Source organism: Cyprinus carpio, chromosome A15, assembly GCF_018340385.1.
Source record: "Cyprinus carpio isolate SPL01 chromosome A15, ASM1834038v1, whole genome shotgun sequence".
Lineage (NCBI taxonomy): Eukaryota > Metazoa > Chordata > Actinopteri > Cypriniformes > Cyprinidae > Cyprinus > Cyprinus carpio.
In genome coordinates this window covers 4,097,946-4,113,171 of record NC_056586.1, presented here as the reverse complement: position 1 = coordinate 4,113,171, position 15,226 = coordinate 4,097,946, and the positions used below count along the sequence as shown (strand labels likewise).

Here is a 15,226-nt window from a genome sequence, read left to right as displayed (position 1 = left end):
AGCGCTTCCAATCATTGTGTTCTTGTTAGCACTGGTTACCTCCAAAGAAACACGTGCAGCCATCATCGCTTTGCATCAAAATGGTCTCAATTGCAAGGAAATTGCTGCAAAGAATATTGCACCTGAAAGAACCATTTACCGGATCAGTGAAGAAGTCTTCAGGACGTCCCAGAGTGTCCAGCAAGCGTCAGGATGTCTCCTCCTGAAGAGTCAGCTACGGAATCGTGTCTCCACCAGTGCAGAGCTTGCTCAGGAATGGCAGCAGGTTGGTGTGAGAGCATCTGCATGCACAGTGAGGCCAAGACTTTTGGACAATGGCCTGGTGTCAAGAAGAGCAGCAAAGAAGCCACTTATCTCCAAGAAAAACATCAAGTACAGACTGAAATTCTGCAGGAAGTACAAGGATTGGACAGCAGAAGACTGGTACAAAGTTATTTTGACGATCCATGTGTGGGGTTACTTTTCAACCAAGGGAGTGGGCTCTCTCATAATTCTTCCCAAAAACACTGCCATGAATAAAGAGTGGTATCAAAACGTCCCGCAAGAGTGACTTTTTCCAAAGATCAATGAATAATTTGGTTATGATCCATGCATTTTCCAGCATGATGGAGCACCATGTCACAAAGCAAGAGTGATAAAGAAGTGGTTTGAAGATCATTACATTGAAATTATGGATCCGTGACCAGGCAACTCCCTGGATCTCAATCCCATAGAGAACCTGTGGTCAGTCCTCAAAAGGCGAGTGGACAAGCAGAAGCCCACAAATTGTGATCAACTCTGAGAACTGAGGCAAGAATGGATCGCCATCAGTCAGGATTTGGCCCAGAAGCTAATATCCAGCATGCCAGAGCGAATTGCAGAGGTTATGAAGAACAAGGGTCAACACTGTAAATATTGATTCATATTTTTTGCCAATATGCTTATCATTGTTTTTCCGTATACCATAGAAACATGTGGAGAATAATTGACAAATACTGAAGCAGCAAACTTTGCGAAACACAAAATTTATGTCACTGCCAAAACTTTTGTTCTAATATTTGCAGAACTCAGAAGTTTGGGTGATGGGCGGGGTTTTATTGTGTTTTATGTGTAAAATATTTTTTTTTTTGTGCTACTGTAGTTAATCTCTGTAAGATTGTACATTTTACATCCTAGTCTACATTTTAATATGCTATTAGAAACAGTAATAATAGTAGGCTATTAGTTAAATGCCAGATATTATTTATTAAGCTATGACTCTGGATAATTGATTTTTAGAATAGAGATCATGTTCTCTTACGATTCTGAATAAAAAAAATAAATAAATAAAAAACAGACAAAAAATTAATAATAAAATATTTTTAGGCTACTTCACTTAGGTTTCTTACAAAATGTTTTATTTATTGTTATAAATGAGTCTAAAATGTTATAAATTAGCCTATTTAAAATACAAATATGTAAAAAAAAAAAAAAAAAAAAAATGCATTTCAACAGTCACCTGCTGGTATAATGTAACATAGGCCTACAATCTTTATTTGAAGAGTAATGAGTGCCAAGGTCAGTTTCTCATTTTCAATGCGGCTGCAGCAACATCAGCTAGCTATATCCGGAATATAAACGTTCATCCCAATACTTTCGTTATTAGTATTTAATGTTTGCAACACAGAAATGTAACCTACTATGTAGACTGTTTGTTAAGCTGTTTCAAACATAAAGCTAGCCTACATGATGCTCTCTCTGGACCAGCGCCTGCGCGAAAGCAGGTTTAAAAATTCCCATGTGATTGTGATTTCAAATGTTTAGCGGAATCATCGTCATAGCAATAAGACTGGGTGTGTTTGAATCGCGATCTTTTAATGATTAATCCATGAGCATATAGCCTATGTATTTTTGTATCCCATAATTTTGTATGCCTTACAGTTCCTGTAAGAAGCTTACGCCGTGTGCTACTTCAGTTTAGTTTCACTTTACACATACATTCCTTCTAACTGAAATACGAGACGCTCTTTAACACTTATTTCACCTGTAGGTATATCATTATCAGCCGCATCCACATTGAAAAGAAACCTGCAATCAACTTATTTATCCTTTATTTGCTAAATGTAACAAATGGGAACAGTGTTTACTAACCAAAACACAAATCCGGTGAAATGTTTTCGCAACCCGTCTTTTATAAGCCTCAGTTCCGGGACTTTCCGCAGGTTGGGATAGTGACTGTGGAAGCATGACCGAAGCGCTGGAGTTGAAGCCCATTCAAGTTGTCTGTTACAACAATAACGTCTCGAGTGACCAAACTAATGAGGTAAGTTGGCAAAAATGTATCTTTTATTCATCTTGTCTTCAGATCATTGACAAGTTTAGTTACTCATGATTGTGCAAGTGCGCAAACGTCCAGCTCTACTAAGAGAACACTTAGTTTTACCTTGAGGGGCTTCCATTGTTGTTTCGTTTTGATCGTAAGATCTATGGAAAGAAAAACTTTCATTTGTACTTTTTTAATCCCATACAAAAGGTACTGTGGTGGTACCTTATTGCTTAACCAAATACATGCCTTGACCTGAATGATTACCATATTCACATTTATTTACATTGTTCTCCAAAGTAGAATACGATGTTCCCAGAAGATGGTATTCGCTGGTTTAAACTGGTTGCAGCCTAGCCAAGCAGGTCTTAGTATTAGTTAAGTGGTTCTTTTGAAAAGGATAGGATAACTACTGTATGGTACATGGCCATAAAAAGTCTCTTGAAATATCTTATAATCTGGCCTTTTTACACAAAGCAAGGCTGGCCCAGGTTGTAAAATGTCATGTGGTATGATTTTCAAAAATGTAAAGTTGTTTATGATAATTCATATATATATATATATATATATATATATATATATATGTGTGTGTGTGTGTGTGTGTGTGTGTGTGTGTGTGTGTGTGTGTGTGTGTGTGTGTGAAACCACCATGACTAAAAAGTACTTTTTAAAACACACTTGTTATACTTGAAACATTTAAAAGATGTACTCTTTTCTTTATTATGGACCCTCTTCATTGCCCCTGGCCTGTACCATTTTAATGTTTTTACTGTTTTGTTAGTGGCTGTTGTCTAAAGATATATACACTGCAACTGTACAGAGCAATGTTTTTCTCTTAATGTATGTATATATTGTATAAATTATGTCACAAATGTTCACAGGTGATTCCAGGGAATGGTGCTTGCTCAGACCACCTAAGATCAGAGAGAAATGAAGTGTCCCCTCTTCTATCAACACCACAGGTATATGCCTCTTACTCTTACTTTTGATTGGCTGAAGAAATGCATTGATTGAATGAAACTATGGTTTTGAATCAAAGCAAAAACCATTTTTAAATACAGTCACAATGACGTGACCATAGTTGCTTATGGGAAACCCTCTCCTGATTGACAAATACAAAAATTGTCAAACTAATCTATACAATACATTGATTATTCAGGTAAGCTCCACTTATTATGTTTCACACATTGTGCTGCATGCAGATTTTTAGGCTGCAAACTGATCCTTCAGTTTAGTTTGACTGGTCTATCTGGATTTGTGTGTTTTCAGGTCACTGAGAAAAATAGGGAACAGCACCTCCATGTTGATGGAGGTGTCGATACTGACTCTCCAACTCAACCCAAGGTAAATCTGAAAAGCAACTAGTAATTTCTTGGGGTATGTCTACATGTGGAAATAATAAATTTTAATGTCTCTCTTATCTGACATACACATCTGAGGTCTTAGTGTCTTTACTAATGAGCTTATGAGTTGAATCAGTTGTGTTGATTAGGGAGACATCTAAAATGTGCAATGCTGGGGTTTTTCCAGGACCAAGATTGGGAACCGCTGACATAAGCAAATATGTCTGCTGTAATTTAAACAGCTTGGCTTTGAACAACGATGAGGTACAGGAAGAAAGCCTTGTGGCTGTTCCTCTGTAAGGCCCTATTATTTGCGCAATATCCAGTCATAAAAATGAAATTTACTGTATTATGCAAAATGTCACTAAATTTGCCAATTTTTGGATGAATAAATCAAAAGTATGTCAGTACACTTAAATCAAAATGTGACATGGACTAGTGTATGTGAATATTAAGCCGCAAAATATGCATTTAAATATGAATCCTTCTTGTTCTGCGTGTCTCTGTGTGATGAATGGTGCAGATACAGGGTTTCGTTTACTACACAGTACACACACACAAGCACCTGTGAAAAACTATCATCATATCATATACAAACAGAAATTCAAAGGTCTTTACAGCAACTCTTCAAAAATAAAAGTTTGGTTTAACTTGAAGAAACTGTGACAGAAATATATTAATTAATGTAAAGATAGTACCACTAAAACTAATAAAATTATTATTAAAACATTATTGTTAAGGAATATTTGCCCCCCCCCCCCCCAAAAAAAAAAAAAAGTTGGTAAAAATACAATGAATGTATGTAACTATTAAAACAGAGTATCTCTTTGTGTTTGCAGTGCCAAAGGGAGTTGCGGAGGGTCAAGAGAGAACTGAATGAGGTGGTGGTGTGGAAACTCAAATTATGGACATTGCTGCTTATCATCTTTCTTGCCATTGCTCTGGTTATTGGGATCTCAATTATTGTGTGTTCAGGTACTGATGCTCCATTCAGATTCTTTGTCTACTGTGAATGCTATTGATAATGTTACCAGTTCAATTTGTTAGGCCAGTGCTTCCCAAACCTGTCCTGGAGAGCCTCCTGCCCCTCAACTTTTGTATGTCTCCCTTATCTAACACACCTGATTTCACTCATCAGCTCTTTAGTAGAGACTGCAAGAATTAAACTGGGTGTCGGATTAGGGAGACATACAAAATGGGCAGGGCAGGGGTTCCTCCAGGACAGGTTTGGGAAGCACTTTGTTAGGCTATATATTCTGCTGTTTTTATGCCCTTTAATAGGAAATAAAATCTCAGCTTTCAAATTCTGTCAATTTTATCACAAAATACAAACAATAAAGGTTTAATACAAAAAATTTTTTTAACAAATGACAAAAACGACAAAAACAACAAGAGCTACTCTACACTGCTCAAAGCTCGCATTTGAATCATCAGTGGCAAATTCTTTAAATATGAAAACATACTTACAGACTGTGAGTCAGAAGCGTCAGACTCGTCCTCGTCCTCCGTAAAATGCGCTGCACACATCTGAATATTTGGGTTGAACTGTTCTGGAACAGTGTTTTAAATACAACTAAACCACTGATGTCTAGTTGTGTCCTCTTTTGGAAGGCCAAAAGAGTAGTTTCACTTTCAGAACGAAACACACAGTGTCTCCACAACATGGCGGCAGCGGCAACAGCGAGAATAAAAGTTACGCCTTCTTTCTTTGCGTAAACATTTGGGCGGCGTTATGCAAATCTTCTCACATCTTAACATAGAATTGTGGGGGCGTGTTAGAATGAGCCCTTTTAGGAGGGCGTGGTTGACCCTTAACTTTTATAAAGAATATCTCTTTGGATTTGAGACTTTAGTCTTTGCAACCTTACAGATTTTCTATATGCACCAAGAGCTTGTAACACTCCAAAGAGAAAGGAACATTTTTAAATCGCATCATATGACCCCTTTAATTAATTTCTGTATAACATTCTGATTGTATTTTTGTTTTGCAACCCTCTGTGTTTTAAAGCTGTTCATGACGATAAGGATGAAAAATATGACAAATCATCATTTGTGGTGGCACGCTTCTTCAGAGGAAATTTTACTCTGGATGCTAATAGTTTCACTTCAAACTCTCAGGATGAAGAGACTATGACAGAGCTGAAACAGCAGGTAATAACAATAATGATCTATTCAGTACTAGAAATTGTAGATACCTGTGAAGGATTTTTGAGAAACCCATTCATAAGCTTTACATAATTAACACAGATCAAACTCTGAAGTGTGAAGGAGTCAGATACATGCATTTCTTTTTTTTTTTTTTTATAAATATGGATTTAAAGATTATATATTCACCATGTTTTTTTTTTTTTTTTTTTTTTTTTTTTTTTTAATGTTTCACATGATTTCCCTGACTAATCTTGAATCTGAAACTAAATAAAGGTTCAATGTTTAGTACAAGCTAGACTCTATGGACAGCATCTGACATGTTATAAGTTGACACATAAATTATTTTGACTCGTCCCAGTTTGCATGAACAAATAAATAGTGCATTTACAACACCCCATTACATGGGGTGTCAATGAGGCGAGACATTCCGGAGTTTAGAAGCAGAAGCAGAAAAAAACACTGTAATATTGTAAAATAATAGAATTTAAAAAAGAAAACTGTTCTGTTTTAATATATTTTCAGATGTAATTTATTTCTGATGTAAAGCTGAATTTTCAGCATCATTACTCCAGTCTTCAGTGCCACTTGATACATGGAGAAATCAAATATGCTGATTTGCTGCTGAATATTATATATTTTTTTTCATCTATTATCAGTGTTGAAAACCCTTAATACTTATGTGGAAACCATGATACCTTTTTTCAGAATTCTTTGATTAATAGAAAGTTTAAAAGAGCAGCATTTATTTGAAATATATTTTTTTGTGACAATGCAAACCTTGAATCATTGTCATTAAGGACAGGAATAGTTTACCCAAAAATGGTTCACTCATGAAAATTTACTCCTGAGTGGGATGCACCACCACTTGCACTTCTGCTTTCACAGTGGTAGTGTTTTTTTTTTTTTTCTTCTCAGTTCTGTTCCCTAGGGGCACAGCACTGCATATCTTGGATGTATTGCCTTTCCAACACATCTAATTTAACAGAGCCCAGTAGTAGTTTTTTATTTTTTTTTTGCTATTTACATGTACAATATGATTACTCATTCACTCTATGTCTGTCTCTCCCATACACCATGATCAACCCTCAGCTGATAGAAGTCTACAGTTCTTCTCCTGCATTGGAGCGGTACTTTTACAATGTCACCATAAACAATCTCCAGTGAGTCAACACACTCCAGTCACATTTTACACCTATTTGCTTGTCCATACTGTAGTGTGCCTTTAAGTCTTGTCCAGCCATTTTTGGTGTGGCCCAGGCAAACACATCTCATTTATATTAAGTTAAAGTTGATCGAAATTACTTTTTAATGATGTGTTTCGATACAGGGACACTACAGCCCAGTTTAAGCTCCAGTTCATGATGCCTTTAGATCATGAGCAGTTGATACACTACACTCTGAGTCTAAAGATGGTTAAAAATGTGCTGTTCCAACACTTGTATGATCGAGACACTGGAGAGTCTTTCTATATAATACCAACATCACTCCACATGGAAGGTGAGGATATATTTATCATATGAAATAATAATAATAATTATTATACATTATAAAAAAAAAAAATAGTAATCAGCACTATCCTAACAATTATAGCTAATAATAAAAAGTATATGTACGGAAATTATATAGTGACAAAAAAACAAACAAAAAAAATAACTATCTTATATTTGTAGCCAAGTATACAAAATCTTTGCATACAGTACTAACAAATATAAAATAAATACATTTTGTTTTATTAGTAAACCTTACTATGATTTTTGTGTTTTTTGTTTGCTTTTGTTTTTCAGTTGGGTAGACCTGCCAAACTTTAACTACAAGATGGATTTTGTAAATTGAACCTCTGGTACCCTCATCAGAAAACAGAACATTCCATACATCACATTATTTAATGTGATTGCCTTCTGGACTCTTTAACAGATCTCTTAATAATATTAATTATTCACCATTAATAATGATCTCAGTCTTTATGGGTTAATTTCTAAATATCATTGCAGTAGGTCAGCTCTTAATAATATTAATTATTCACCATTAATAATGTTCATACAGTGTATGTTTTTTGATATTTATATCTTAATAACACTTAATCAAAACACTTCAAAACAGTAGAGTAAAACAAGATTTTATTATTATTATTATTATTATTATTATTATTATTATTATTATATTTTAGAATAAATAGATGTTGCCTCCTGTTTAGGAATATTGAGGTTTACATTTGTCACAGTTTAAGTCTCAAAAGATAACCCAAACACTGAATATGGAGGTTTCAATTCTGTTAATATGATGTATAAACTATATGATATGATATAAACTTCCATGTTGCTCCAGGATGATTTTCTGTAATAATACTATAAGTGTACTCTACTTGTATTGATTTCTATTTATTCAACACTGGACCATTTTTAATCACTGTGGAGCAATTCTTTGTATGTATGTGAGATTTTTTTTTTTTTTTTTAAATAAACATTATTGCTGAGGTGCTATAAGTCAAGTCAAGTCAAGTCACCTTTATTTATACAGCGCTTTAAACAAAAAAAAGATTGCGTCAAAGCAACTGAACAACATTAATTAGGAAAACAGTGTCAATAATGCAAAATGACAGTTAAAGGCAGTTCATCATTGAATTCAGTGATGTCATCATGCAGCTCAGTTCAGTTTAAATCGTATCTGTGCAATAATTTGCAATCAAGTCAACGATATCACTGTAAATGAAGTGTCCCCCAACTAAGCAAGCCAGAGGCGACAGCGGCAAGGAACCAAAACTCTATCAGTGACAGAATGGAGAAAAAAACCTTGTGAGAAACCAGGCTCAGTTTGGGGGCCAGTTCTCCTCTGACCAGACGAAACCAGCAGACAATGCTGAATAAAGTCGTAGTTTTTGCTATTTTTGGACCAAAATGTATTTTCGATGCTTCAAAAAATTCTAACGGACCCTCTGATGTCACATGGACTACTTTGATGATGTTTTTTATTACCTTTCTGGACATGGGCAGTATACCGTACATACATTCTCAATGGAGGGACAGAAAGCTCTCGGACTAAATCTAAAAATATCTTAAACTGTGTTCCGAAGATGAACTGAGGTCTTATGGGTTTGGAACGACATGAGGGTGAGTCATTAATGACATAATTTTCATTTTTGGGTGAACTAACCCTATAATACTGTCACTCAAATTAGCTGAATTTTATTTTTCCTTCTTTGTACGCTGACCTAAACACAGCTGATTAGCTGATTTTCTTTAATAATTATTATTTTCTCTTTTATGCTGCGTGTATAACACGGTCAGGTTCAGAGGTGTGTCAGAACATTGCTATATTGCCTTCTTTGCTGATTTAGGTTTATTGATTTGATTGATGAAAAAACAGAGAAACTCACATGTACAATTCTTAGCTGAATTTTCTTTTCTGATATTACACATGAATGTAAGCTGAGCATTTGCTTTGATGTTCTTGTGTTTAACACAGTCAGGTTCAAATGTGAGTGCAAAAATTCCATTAAAACTTTAGCAGAGGTTTGTCAGAGCGTTGCCATTGTGCGCATGTGAGAAATGTTAAATAAAGCAACATGGTAAAAAGATGAAAATGACTTGATTTTACTTTCAATTCCTTTTACCGTCTCCAAGGTATTAACATTAAAATTTTTCATAACTTCATGTAGGACATTTCTGTACATAAATGTAAGCACTGTGGCAGTAGTAATGCAATATTTAGAAAATGTACTCTTGTACTCTTGATACTCAAGTACTTTTAAAAACAAGTACTTCAGTACTTTTACTTAAGTAGACATCTAACTGTAGTACTTTTACTTGTACTTGAGTAAAATTTAGCAGGGGGTATCTGTACTTTTACTCAAGTAATAAAGCTGTGTACTCTGTCCGCCTCTGTTTATAGTTTTTCCTCAGGGGATTTATAGTGCACTGTCTTAAAATTTTAATTCTAATAGTATCGATCTTGGAAGTAAAGAAGTTCATAAAGTCTTTACTGCTGTGCTGTTGGGGAATGTCTGCATCTGTTGAAGCTTTATTTTTCTTTAATTTGTCCACTGTATTGAATAAATGACTGGGGTTGTGTTTGTTTTCTTCTAAGAGAGATGAAAAGTAAGCAGATCTAGCAGTTTTTGAAGTTTTCTATGAATACTTTCCCACAATGCAATATGTAATACCTCTTGTTTTGTTTTCTACCAGCTGCGCTCCATTCTTCAGGCTGCTCTCTTTAAGGCGCAAGTGTGCTCGTTATACCATGATGTCTGACTGTTTTCCATAATCTTATTTAAGCGTAAAGGAGCAACTGTATCTTAAGTGCTAGAAAAGAGAGAGTTTATAGTTTCTGAGTTTTTCTGAGCTGTTGGATTTGCTGAGGAATTGGGACAAGTCTGGAAGATTATTTACAAAGCAGTCTTTTGTGAAAGAAGTGATGGTTAAATTTGAATTTGCAGCTTTAGCGATATGGAGTATACTACACAAGACTAGATAATGATCTAAGATATTATCACTCTATTGCAGAATTTCAACACCATTAATATCAATTCCTTGTGACAGTATTGAATCTAAAGTATGATTACAACGAGTAGGCCCTGACACGTGTTGTTTTACCCCAGTGGAGTTATATCAATTCCTTGTGACAGTATTGTTTATAATTTATGTTTACAACAACAGCAATAACTGGGTTGATAAAAAAAAATATTTGATAAAGTTTGTATGGTGTCCTGGTGGCCTGTATACAGTAGCCAGTACAAACGACACAGGGGATTTAGCATTAACACTTGTTTCTCTGGATAATGTTATATGAAGCACCATTACATCAAATTAATTATACTTGAAACCAGACTTCTGAGAAATACTGAAAATATTACTATAAATTGTGGCAACACCTCCCCCTTTACCTTTTGGTGCGGATCATGTTTATAACAGTAATCTTGGGGATAGACTCATTTCAAATGTTATCATCTGGTATTAGCCAGGTTTATGTCAAACAGAGCACAACATAGTTATGATCTGTGATCATAGCACTTACAAAAATCTAATCTATCTAGATCTAATATTCATTAAGCTAAGCTTTATAATTTGTTTATCTGTATTATATTTGTTTTTTATTTGTTGAACATCAAATAAATTGTTACTCTTAAATCGTTTTGGACATTTTTTGTATTTGCTAGTTTGGGGAACAGACACAGTCTCTATAATGTGATATCTAGACGAAAGAGTTTCTATGTGCCTAGAATTAACTGAATTCTAAGACGTGAGGCTGCTAGCAGTTTAGCCAGTTAGTCTATTTCCTGACCTGGGCCCCAGTTAGTCAAGTACAAACTCTAAGACTGCCATGTGCCATATTTCTAGAGAGAAGAGTGCCATCACCCATGGACAGATGAAGATCATCTCTTTTCAACATGTCAGGTCTGCCCCAAAACTCATCCAATTGTCTATGAAACCTATGTTATTCTGCATGCACCACTTTGACATCCAACTACTGAGTGACGACAGTCTGCTATGCATCTCATCACCACGGTAAGCAGGGAGGGGACCTGAGCATATTACAGTGTCTGACATTGTACTTGCAAGTTCACACACCTCTTTAATGTTATATAATTACACTGACATGAAGCTCAGGCTTGTGGTGTGAAACAGGCGTTAGTTTCAAGTAATCCTGAACACCCTGATTACCCGTGTTCAGGTGTGTTTGTTTAGGGTTGGAGCTAAATACCAAGGAGCAGGGTTTGCTACCACTAGTTTATTTTAGGGACTTTCACACCGCTTTAGTTCCAGAACTAAATGTACAGTACTAAAGTACTGGGACGATTTTGCGTGAACTATTTCCCAGTACCATTTAAAGGGTTGCATTCGCACCGACAGTGTATACTAGGACGTGATGTAAGCCGGTCGACAGTGATGTTCAACAACATTAACAAAGAAGAACAAGGTTAACAACAGGATGATGGAGGACGCTGTGATCGGAGCTGTGTTTTTGTTGTGTCTCGCGGGTTTCACAAATGGACATGGAATGTCGACGTATACGTAAAGCAATTGAAAGAATGGAAAGGTGGACTAAGATTCTCCAACGACAACTGGCAATGCTAGATTTGCTACAAGTGCCTGCACTTCAGCGTCTGTATATTTTTATCGCTGTTCATCATACTTGCGAAATAAGTTGACACAATGTTTACAGTATGTTAAACAACATTTTAAATCATGGCCGGTGAGGGCATTTTTGAACGCATTTGACCAATCAATGGATACTTATGTCACAGGTAGTTCCAGGTGTGCTGGTTAAACCCTGCTCCGGAGTAGGAGCTAATTTGGTTCTCGAAAAAGGCAGTCCGGTACTAAAATCGCACCCAGTTCCTGTGGTGTGAAAACACCCAAAAGTGGGTAGTTCCACAATTAGTTCTGGTACTATAAAAAGGTTCCTCCGGTGTGAAAGCCCCGATTGTGCTAGCTGCTTTACTCCTGAATCTACTAAATTAATATCAGACAAGTTTAGTTCTCTCAGGTGTGAGGGGTTTGATCTCAGAACTGAATTAAGCAAGAGCAGCACAACATTCATCTGTGATGTCACAATCACACAACCTGTAGGGAAGATAAACTGCATGAGTGTCCTCCTCCTGCTGAACACAAATATATGTAAGGGATACATATATTTGTATGTACATATATCTGCATATATTTTTTTGTACATATATACAAATGATTTAAAATGTTATATCCGCTTCGCGTCGGGGTCCTGATCACCCTGTCGGCTTTATTCTGAGATAACAACCGGCTGGATGTACATTTTCCTGCTTATTACATGGCTAAAAAGATTTGTTTTTACCATACATGTTGAAATTAATGCTAAAGTCCATTGTAACACGCGGTGGTTTTCAAGATGCCACCAGACAGTCAACGATAGTGAATTGACTCATTAAGCATATAAGTAGTACCGGTCAAGATAACTCGTAGTACCCGGATGCTATGTGTGTTATTCAATTTGGCGGTTGTTATCAGGGAATAACATACTGCTGGATGGTGCGAGTGACCAATCAAAATCAAGTATTCCACAGAGCCGTGTAATGTATATATATATATATATATTTTTTTTTTGTGTGTTATTAGATTTGGCGTAATGTATATATATATATATATTTTTTTTTTAAATGTTGGTAACCAAACAGTTGCTGGTCCCCATTGACTTCCATCGTATTTTCTTTCCATACAATAGAAGTCAGAAGGGAAAATAAACTGTTTAGTTACCAGTATTCTTTAAAATATATTCTTTTGTTGCACAGAAGCATGAAACTCATACAGGTTTGAAACAACTTGAGGGTGAGTCAAACGTTTCGCTTGCTAATAAAAATACTGTGATACGAGATTTGTCACATGTATCACCGTATTTGTCGAAAGATAATGGCAATTGAGACAAACGTTCCTGCATTTACTGTATTGACCAAGGTCATCTGATTGCTGAGTGTCAGGCTTGGAAAAAGAAAAATGCGGGGGCTAAAACAAAGTAGGCTGCATGGTGCAAACGATGTCAGTAGATAAGTCTATGCAACCTTTTGTCCTTTCTGGCCCTGTTAGCTTGTCTGACACTGAGCATCACACTGTTGTAATTTTGCGAGATACTGGCTCAGCGCAGTCCTTTTGTCCTAAAAGAATTAATGCCTTTCTTACAAAATTCGTACACCGGTACAGATGTTTTAACTTGTGGTATTGAGATGGGGTGTAATCGTGTTCCTCTCCATCAAGTACACTTAAAATCTGATCTTGTGAGTGGATTAGTTAATCTCGGTGTGCAAGAGCAGTTACTGTTTGAAGAGGTGGGTCTCCTATTGGGAAATGACCTGGCAGGTGGTCAAGTTTTTCCCAGACCTACAGTATAGTGGTAAATGATGGTAAAGCTGATGCTTCTTCTAGTCTTTCCCAATAATCTTTTCCCGTCTACATTTCCTGCATGTGCAGTGACCCGAGCACAGTCCGAAAAGTTTAAAGACGTTGTAAATCTTACCGACTCATTCTTGCAAGGGCCCTCTGAACCTCTCAAATGTGTGTTAATGGTAAAGCCTGAGTTTGAGGAAGGGGTTGACACAAATCCCCCTAATGAGACTCTTGGTGTTGACCGAGATCAGTTAATTGCTGCACAAAAGGCAGACCCATCTTTAACGTCGTGTTTTGATGCTGCCCTTGACTGTACAAAAGTGCCTGACAATAGAATTGCTTCCTACTGTGATAATGGAGTGTTGATGAGGAAATGGAAGCCAGCAGATGATGATGATTCTGACTGCCATGAAGTTCATCAAATCATCCTTCCTGCCACTTATTGTCCACAGGTGCTGAAGCTCGCCCACAAAAAAGTACTTGCAGGACATTTGGGTGTCAGTAAATCCTTTCACCATATAACTAGGTACTACTTTTGGCCAGGTTGCAAATTCTTAATAACCAAGTTTTGCAGAACTTGTGAGGTATGTCATAGATCTGGCAAACCAAACCAGAAGATCCCCGTTGCTCCTCTACATCCCGTGCCTGTGATTGCTGAACCATTTGAACGGTTAATATTAGACTGTGTATGTCCGCTGCCTAAAACTAAAAGTGGTTACCAGTACGTGCTGACTATCATGTGCACTGCAACCAGGTTACCTAAAGCAGTTCCTTTGCACACAGTTAAATCCCCCATGCCCTGGGACTTGGAGAGGCAGTTCTCTCTGCCTCTGCCCGCTATTTTGTTACACCACTTTATTTTTTATTTATTTATTTATTTTTTTTTTTTTTATTTTTTTGTCAATGGGGCTCTATATAATGGTTGTTTTTAATAATGTTTTTGTTTCTTCAATATTGGAGTCTTCTGCCCGCTATTTAAAGTCAGTCAGTAGCCTAACTTAGTAAGTAGGCATAAATTAAATGTAATTTTAAAACACTTCAATTCAGCTGAAGTTTCCTGAAATTTGTAGAAATAGAGTAACTCGTGTTCACTGAAATAAAATGTTAATTGTACGTTTATAAAAATGATGTTCAGAATTGTTTTTTTTTTTTTTTTTTTTTTTGAAGAACAGACAGCGTGAACACCCAAAAAGCCACGTTCTTTGGCTTTAACTATATATTAAAAAAATAAATAAATAAAATGATTAAACGCACATTGTTATTATTGCAAAGAATGCGTTCTGTTTAAAACGGCGAAACTCCGAACATGTAGGCTACTATTCATTTATGACTACGTAGAACAATAATCGCATCACGTCACGCATGCAAGTTATAAAGGCTACAACACAAATCACTTATCACAAACTTTGTTTTGTAATACTATACTATGTTAAAACTACATGTGTTCAATTGACACCCATGGTAATGAATAAGCCACCAGCTATTAATATTGTTGTAAAGAAATCTAAATAATCGCATATTAATATCTGATTTTTTTCTAGTGTTCATTCTGCATGCTTGTGTTTGTGTCCTGTAGGGGGCGGTACTGCTCTTTCGCAGCTCTTAGT

The 15,226-nt window shown here is 36.1% G+C and overlaps 1 protein-coding gene across 2 annotated transcripts; it reads left to right on the top strand.

Moving 5' to 3' along the window:
• The first annotated feature begins 1,576 nt into the window (after positions 1-1,576).
• LOC109051828 (TPA-induced transmembrane protein-like) lies at positions 1,577-7,718 on the top strand. 2 transcript variants are annotated; one of them, XM_042770801.1, is made up of 8 exons: positions 1,589-2,281; positions 3,163-3,243; positions 3,551-3,625; positions 4,464-4,599; positions 5,633-5,775; positions 6,862-6,932; positions 7,100-7,269; positions 7,557-7,718. In XM_042770801.1, the coding sequence occupies exons 1-8, from the start codon at positions 2,204-2,206 to the stop codon at positions 7,562-7,564; spliced, it is 762 nt and encodes a 253-aa protein (XP_042626735.1). In that variant the 5' UTR covers positions 1,589-2,203; the 3' UTR covers positions 7,565-7,718. The 2 variants fall into 2 exon arrangements, with proteins under 2 accessions (XP_018924857.2, XP_042626735.1); XM_019069312.2 differs by lacking the exon at positions 7,100-7,269 and having other exon boundaries at positions 1,577-2,281.
• Positions 7,719-15,226: the final 7,508 nt, after the last annotated feature.